This window comes from Capra hircus, chromosome 26 (genome assembly GCF_001704415.2).
Source record: "Capra hircus breed San Clemente chromosome 26, ASM170441v1, whole genome shotgun sequence".
Lineage (NCBI taxonomy): Eukaryota > Metazoa > Chordata > Mammalia > Artiodactyla > Bovidae > Capra > Capra hircus.
In genome coordinates, this window is record NC_030833.1 from 27,310,742 (window position 1) to 27,319,214 (window position 8,473).

General features: G+C 45.2%; 1 protein-coding gene across 6 annotated transcripts in view; it reads left to right on the forward strand.

The window, feature by feature from the left end:
* The window catches only part of OBFC1 (oligonucleotide/oligosaccharide binding fold containing 1), a 37,094-nt gene extending 31,810 nt beyond the window's left edge, over positions 1–5,284 (forward strand). For all 6 annotated transcript variants that reach the window (XM_018041599.1, XM_018041601.1, XM_018041596.1 and 3 more), the window contains one exon: positions 4,316–5,284. In XM_018041599.1, the coding sequence (XP_017897088.1) occupies positions 4,316–4,473 (158 nt within the window). In that variant the 3' untranslated portion in view covers positions 4,474–5,284. The remainder of the gene's footprint in view (positions 1–4,315) is intronic.

Here is an 8,473-nt window from a genome sequence, read left to right on the forward strand (position 1 = left end):
TGTGGCTTGTTATAAGGAAGAAATAAACCGGTGTTTTATAAAACTCAGGAAGCTGGAAGAGTGAGAAACACCAAAAACCCCTCCCTCTGCTTACACAGCAGTCCCATCTGTCTACTATAGCTATTTTGGAGCTCTAGAGTATCTATAAAGGCTGGCAACTTCCAGAGGAAGGTTTGGACAGTAATTAGGCTTGCTTCCAGTCAAGATTCAAATCTTAGTAGCGGCTGCCCATCCCATACCTCCAACTACATAGCAGGCAGCTGTGCATGTGTTTCTGGATCTAGGGTGGGCAGAAAGGGCCCAGTCCTCCGTGTGTCAGGGGTCTGTGCTCTGGTCACTCATTACTGCTTCTGATCACAGAGTTGTGGACAGAGAGGTGGGTAGCCGTTGTTGCACCTCCTCCCATTGCTGTGCCTGCCTCACCCAACAGCTGAGGTGACTTCCAAGGGATTTTAAAAAGACTGGCACCCTTCTTTTTAAAAACCCTTCATTTCTTTTTTTAACCCCTTTTGGAGCCAGAAAAGAAAGACTTAAGACATTCAAAATCAACTGCATATATGGGGAAAATTAGAAAGTGACCTTACATACCCAGGAAAAGGCACAGACTCAGAAATAGACCTGAGAAGACCTTAGGTTTCCATCTCAGGCTATTCTTGGCTCAGAGACGGCCTACAACAACTGAAAAAAATTAGAAACAATAACAAAAAAACAGCTACCACCAGGAAAGGGGAGGAATCTAATCTCCAAAATTACCACATTATTAGATTCAAGTGTCCCGTTTTCAACTAAAAGCGAAAGATATACAAAGAGACAGGAAACTGACCCATTCAAAGGAAGGGGGAAAAAAGCAACAGAAACTATCCCTGAAAAAGACCTGATGGCTTACCTATTGCACAGAGGCTTTAAAACAACTGTCTTAAAGATGCTCATGAAAATGATGGGTGAATAAAATGGAAAATATTGATTAAGAGAAAAACTAAAAAGAAATTCTGACAAGGACAGGAACTGAAATGCAACATTTACTAGTGATTCAAAGGCAGATTTGAACAGGAAGAAGAATCAACAGGGCTCTGAAAAAAAAAGAACAACCTAAGGGACCCGTGGACATCATCAAATGGACCAACACATGTGTTATGGGAGTCTCAGAAGAAGAGAGCAGGGGCAGGTATACTAATGTCAGACAAAACAGCCTTTAAATCAAAATGTTACAAGAAACAAAGAAGGATATTATATATTAATAAAAGGCTCGATAAGAAGACATAGCGATTTTAAATGTTATGTGTCTAGTGACAGACCATCGGAATATTATATGAAGCAAAAACTGACAGAATTGAAAGGAGAAATAAATAGTTGTACAGTAATAGTTGGAGATTTCAGTACTCCACTCTCAATAGTGGATAGAAAAACTGGATAAGGAAGCAGAGGATAAGAAGATAAGGAAGCAGAGGACTTAAATAAGACCATAAGTCAGCCAGATCTAACCTGTGCACACAGAAGACCACCTAACAACCACATGCATGTTCTTCTCATGCATGCGTGGGACCTTCTCCAGGATAGAACATGTTAGACCATCGGTAATTCTCAACAGATTTTAAAAGATAGATATCATACAAAGTATCTTCTCTCTGACCAGTATCTTTTGAAGTTAGAAGACAATAACAGAAGTAAAGCTGAAAAATTTACAAATTTGTGAGAATTAAATAATATACTCTTAACCAGTTGACCAAAGAAGAAATTAGAAAATACTTAGAGATGAATGAAAACTAAAACAGCATACCAAAACTTATGGGACACAGCAAAAGCCGGGTATAAAGGGGAACTTTATAGCTAAGAACACTTACATAGGTTTACAATTTAAGGAACTAAAAAAGAAGAATAAAGTAGCTCAAAGCTAACAGAAGGAAGGAAATAATAAAAATTAGAGCACAGATAAATGAAATAGAGAATAGAAAAACAATAGAGAAAATCAAGGAAACCAAAAATTGCTTCTTTGAAAAGATCATCAAAATTGCTAAACATTTAGCTGGGTGGACTGAAAAAAAAAGAGAAAAAACTCAGATTACTAAAATCAGAAATGAAAATGAGGACATCAATACTGATTCTACAGAAATAAAAAGGATTCTAAAAAAGTACTGTAAACAATTGTATGCCAACAAATTGTATAACCAGATGAAATGGACAAATTCCTAGAAACACAGAGCCTCCCAAGACTAAATTATGAAGACATGGAAAATCTGAATAGATCTATAGTAAGGAGGTTGAATCAGTAGTAAATAATCTCCCAACAAAGAAAAGTTTGGACCTAATGGTTTCACCGGTGAATTGTAAACATTTAAAGAACTAATGCCAGTCCTTTTCTGCCTGTAACTGGAAGACCCCTCTATGAACAGCCTTGCTAGACAACCCTCAGATGGCAGAATGGCCTTTGTGAGGAAGTCCTTTAAGACCTCTGGGGCAGTCAGCACTGCTGAACATACATGCCTATACATCACCTTGAGCCCTGAGCCTGAGCACCCAGGTCTTACAAAAACTAAGATTCCAAGCTGAGCAGTGCTGGAATTCCCAGTGTTCCCTCTCTGCTGTGTGCAAACCCAGTTTTGCTTGGTGTCCTCTACCCACCATCATCAACTCTTCCTCTTGGGAAAAGTTGAAGCTTCTTTAGAGTGCAGACTAGGTTTTGTGCATCTTCTTAGGTTATGAATATAACGATAAGTAAATTCTCCAAGGATGAAGCACCCACCGTGAGTCTCCTTTCATCAACACAAGCAGAGGTGAAGCAGGTGCTTTTCTTCCATTTTATCCGTGAGGATGCAGGATGAGGAACTGGGACCACTTTGCCCCCAGTCATAGAGCCAGCACTTGAATTCAAGTCCCTTGGACTCCAGAGTCTGCTCTCCATCTGCCCTCTGTGCCTGTTCCCGCTTGCTTAGTGCTGCGCTTGTATTAATAGTAGGTGTTCAGGAAATTTTGATTGAACAAATGTTGAAGAAACAGCCTGGAAATGTGGAGACCAGTGGAGTTTCCCAGCAGTAACCCTGGTTGGTAGGAATAATGAGTTGAGTAGCCACTAGAGGTCAGAATTAGCAAGTCTTTGATTGGCCCTGACCCTTACAGCTGGGAAGGACCTCAGAGGTGCCCCCACCTCCGGTCCCTCTCCCTGTTGGTCAGAAAACCTGGCTTGAAGATGCAGTGACTTGCCCAAAGCCACAGCCATGTTTTGCCCATCACCACGACCCCTCCAGGACTTTCCTGGAGCCTAAAGCGTTCTGTCATCTGAAAACAATGTTCAGTGACTGTGCAGAGCGCTAGTGGGCCAAGTGCTAGGCACATGTCAGTGAGAGGCCTGACTGTGCTGAAAACTGGGGAGGGCTGGTTTCCAGGAATGAGGTTTGACTTTGACTCAATGTTACAAATAAGTTTTATGTCATGACCCAGTAAATTGTATCATTGCATTATACATTTTACCTCAACTATATATACACATATATAATTGAATATAAACTAGTATTTAGCCTACCTTAATATTTATCCTACCTAAAATGCAATACATTCTGTAATCTCATATTCTGGTCTGCCTCAGTCTGTTTGGTAAGAAAAGAATGCTAATCACAACCCACTAAATTGATTTCATGATCCTCATAACTTCAGTATGAATACCACTATTGCAAAATGATTGATTTCTATTAGGAAAGTGGTCAGTCACCCTGAACTGTCACAAATGGTCCCATTTGTTCTGGTAGAGGGTGAGAAGTTCCTTGAACACAGCCATCACAGACAGACTGTTTGGAAGCCTAGGCAGAGAGGAGTGAGAAGAGGCCAAAGGTCACTGTTGCAGTCCCATGGTCCAGGATTTATGGAAGGAATAAGGAGACTGCTGCAGGCTGGCTCTGCTGTCCACCTCAGGAGGGCTCCCACCTGGGAAGCTAGGGGGTTAGCACTGAATATGTGCACCTGTACATGTGACTTCCCGAGAGAAAAAGATGATCAAGCGCTACAACCCCACGGGGTTATGAGTACACAGTTACTGATTGGGAATCCTGGAGGCTGAAGGCCTGTGTCCCCGAGCAGCGGTCCCTTGCACACGCCTGAGCACAGGTGATTTGGTTTGTTGTCCTCGGTAAGGTAGGCCAGTGCATCTCCTGCTTCAGTGTGCACAGAACCATCGGGGCGGGTGGGGAGGTCTTGTGAAGCTGCAGGTTCTGATTCAGGAAATATAGAGAAGGACTTCCATGTAGAGGAGAGGACGGGGGGGTGGGGGGAGAGAAGAGGGTCTGATGGGTGTGTCCAAGCTGCGCCAACTCCCTTTTTCCCACAGACGTGGAGAAGGGCTGCCACTTCCTGCACATCCTGGCCTGTGCCCGCCTGAGCCTCAGCCCAGGCCTGAGTGAACCCGTGCTGCAGCAGGTGCTGCAGCTGCTGGAGGACCAGAGTGACATCGTCAGCACCACGGAGAAATACTACACGGCATTCTGAGCAGAGGCCAGCAGGCAGCACAGGCAGAGCGGGGAGGACGAGGGGAACCAGTTGGCATTCACTCCCAAGCTCTGGTTTTAACATCGTGCCCAGGCCTATAGGTCTGGGGGCAATTATCTCATAACAAACTATGAAATCTGGTGATTTGAGGAATGGGAATTTGGCATAAATTCTGGAGGCTGCCTTCTACCTGCCGTCAGTTCAGTCATTCAGTTGTGTCCAACTCTCTGGACTGCAGCACGCCAGGCTTCCCTGTCCATCCAACTCCCAGAGCTTGCTCAAACTCCTGTCCATCGAGTCAGTAATACCATTCACCCATCTCATGCTCTGTTGTGCCCTTCTCCTCCTGCCTTCAATCTTTCCCTGCATCAGGGTCTTTTCTAATGAATCAGCTCTTCACATCTACCTGCTGTATCCTGGGATAAAATGACTTTATCTCAGCCACAACATGCAAGAAAACCCTCCTCATTGGACTCTGGGCTGGACCGAGCATCACTCACAGAGCAGAAAAGGAAGAAACTGCTGGTGGCTGGCCTGGTTGGAGGTTCTGCCAAGGGGCCTTCCATGGTAAAGGCCCCTGGACACGGAAACAGAAGAGCGTACAGATCACCAGCTCAGACGCTTTTGAAAACTTTGGACTATCAGGTACTTTCTTGGCATCTCTTGGTGGTTAAGACCCTGGTGTAGGGGACTAGGTCTCCCTGGATGAGTGTTGCTGACCTATAATTTCTGTGGGTCAAACCCCAGCAGTGGGTCCAATCTTGGGTTGAATTGTTTATAGTGATGGGAATAAAACAGGATCTAAGGCATGGCTCTGTATTTGCTATTTTCCTTTTTTCCCTTCTGAATCACAGGGCGTTTCAGTACATGTCCCTGTGCTTGAGGACACTGTGACTAAATTGAACACATCATCTCTTAATATTCTGAAGTTCTCCGAGGCTGCCGGCCAATTACCTGGCAGTGATAGATGTTATTTTCAAGGTTACCACTGAACATGCAGGATCCCCTGACACCTTCCAAACACTCGGGATGTGCCCAGACAGGTGACGGGGTCATGCTTTTGCTGGGAAAGACAGGTAAAGGGAAGAAATCTGGCGTACGGCATAGGCTTGTTCTAACAGCTCGATGACAAATCCAGCCAGCGGAAAGCAAGTGCAGGGAAAGATTTGGAGTTAATTACAGTCATTTCACAAAAGCACATCTGCCTTTGGCTGCATCCTTAGAATTTGACGTAATAAGCTTTTAGCAGCTCTCCTGGAGAGCCTGTAGGCCTGGTCTGTTGTTCTGCTCTGTGTGGAAACAGAGTGGTTTTACACTCAGAAGTCGCCTGTGGCTCCATGTGTGAGTCCTGGAGTGAGTCCCGACAGACGACTTCCTGTCTTGGACTTTCCTGACTTGACCCAAACCTCTGCCCGGTTTCTAGCAGTTATTACCCAGATAGGTGCCCTGTATTCAGAAGGGTTTCCTGTAGAACAGGGTTTACCTGGAATGACACCCCAGTGATTCCTCCTTGAGATCAGCAGCTGTTCCCTACTGAACACATCTCAGATTATTGGAGCTGCCAGGAAGGGATCTTGAGTCGGAACATAAAAAGGACACATCCTTGCACACCCCAAGGAGGTGATCACAGAAGATGGAGAGAATGAGTGTCCAGGGTGCCCACTGCTGTGTAAAACTGGGGTAAATATTCCTCTACAGGGAAAAATCAGTTATGGTGCATGTACACAATGAACTACTGTGCAGCCGTTAAGTTAATGGAGTAGACAAATACTGTTGCCATGGAGCAGTATCCCCAGGAGACTGAGTGGGAAGAAAATTGAGTTCCAAATCTATCTATATAATACCACTGACCTGCAACCCCCTGTGTGTCTGTATGTTTCTAAACAGAGTGTTTCTGCACATCCATCCATATAAATGTGGCGAGTATACGCATACATACAGTTGCCCACTCCACTCCTAGGGTTCAGTCCCAGACCTCTTTCCTGCTTAGCTTGCTCCCATGGGAATCTCAACCAGTCCCAAGGCTCAGACCATCTGTATGTTGACAAACCCCAGTTTGCATCCAGTTCACCTCTCTTGGAACTCCTGACCCTCCAGTCAGCCTCCTGCTGACAGGTTGATTTAGGTGTCCAACAGACATCACGAATGTAAGATACCCAAAGCCAGGCCCCCACCCACTGCTGACCCCAAACGTGCTCCTTCAGAAGCTTTCCCTGGTTCAGGAAGAGGCAGCTCCATTTTCCCAGTTGCTCAGGCCAAGCCCGTTGACTCCTCCCCTCTCATATCCCATGTCCAGCCTGATCATGCTGGCATCTCACTCCTCTACCACCACCCCTGGAGTATGGCGGGGCTCCTACCGTCCTCTCTGCTCCCTGGCCCCTCTTCAGTTCACTGTTGGCACAGCAGCCCCACTCCACAGTGCCTTTCTCATCACATGGAACACGGTCTGTCTGTCTCTTACTTACCCTGCTTATATTCTCCCCAACAGAAGGAATGCTCCATGAAAGCAAGACTTTCTCTCTCGTTCATTTCCTGCTGTGTCCCAGCACCTAGAACAGGGCCCAGCACATCTTCCAAGTGATTCCACGACTATGTGTGTGTGTGGCTCCTCTCCACCTGCTGATAACTTCCTCTCTCTCCTGGGGACTTTCTCCAATGTCTTGGAAGGCTGTTCAGGCTGGAAGTACTCAGAATTAACACCTACCAGCTTTAGCCAATGGGACCTGGGGTATAAATATTTCTGTTCCCTCACCCTTCCAATGAAATATCCCTGAGGCTCATGTTCTACAGCACTTCCCAGAGTTTGTCTGTGGGATGAGGCTCCATCCGCCCACAACAGCAGCTAACCTGATAATCACCCTCAACTGGCTACCTTACCCTGTCTTACTTTACCCCTCTCCAATACTGTTTGCTGCAGCTCCCAAATGAACGGCTTCCTTTTTGATTCTTGTCTCAGGGTCAGATTCTGAACAAGCACAACACAAATGCTCACAAGTTTATTTGAGAAATTCTAATGAATAGTTATGCACATCAGATTGTTAGAAATGCTCCCCTAAGTGACGCACTTGTTACCTCTGAAAGGGAAGATGTCAGATGCTTTTTAACTACATATCTATACTTGAGTAGTGTTACAATTAGTAAATGTCATTATACACTTCCCCAACTGTCTCATAAACATCTTTTTAATTAAAAAAAAATTGGGGGCACAGCAAGCAACATGCAGGATCTTAATTCCCCAACCAGAGGTCAAACCCATGCCTCCTGCGTTGGAAGAGCAGAATCTTAACCAGTGGACCACCAGGAGAGTCCCAAGTGTCATTATACAGAAATAACAAAGCTGTCTTGCTCCCCACCCCACACTCACATAACCTAAATCATGAGTGAACCAAGAATACAATGAGACTCTTCCCTCCATAGTAAGATGAGAGAAGCTCCTAGTAAACTCTCTGGGGCTACAGTTGGGTCTCTACTCATGAACCGAAGAGCAACTGAGGGGCGCCCTGAGAAGAAGGGAAACTGAGCAGACATCCCCCTGTCCTTTCCATGCGCGCATTTCAGGAGCCGTGAACACTGCCTATAGTTAACGTAAGCAAGAAGACACATAGTGCTCTGTCTGGTCAAGGATTTGTTTGAACACTCATGATTATCCCCATCTGGTAAGCTCCCAGTGCTTCTCATCCCTGTAAGACACTTCTTTCTAATTATTTCCCCCTCTGATAGTGTGCCAGGACACTGGCCGGGAAAAAGCCAGGCAGAAAGAAGTCTGTTCAGTGATGAGAAACCCAAAACTTGGTGCCAAGGATTAAAACCAAGCAAACTTGTAATTTTCCACTGGAGAAAACATCCGCACTTTTTTATTAGTGCCATCTCTTCTCTACAAGTGGCCTCTAGAGCAACTGCCAGAAAAAAGCATCTCATTGTTTCCTTACTAGATTTACATGAAGCATACAGGCGAACTCAGGAAGACGGTGATGAGGCTTGCTGGAGAAGCTAGCAGCAG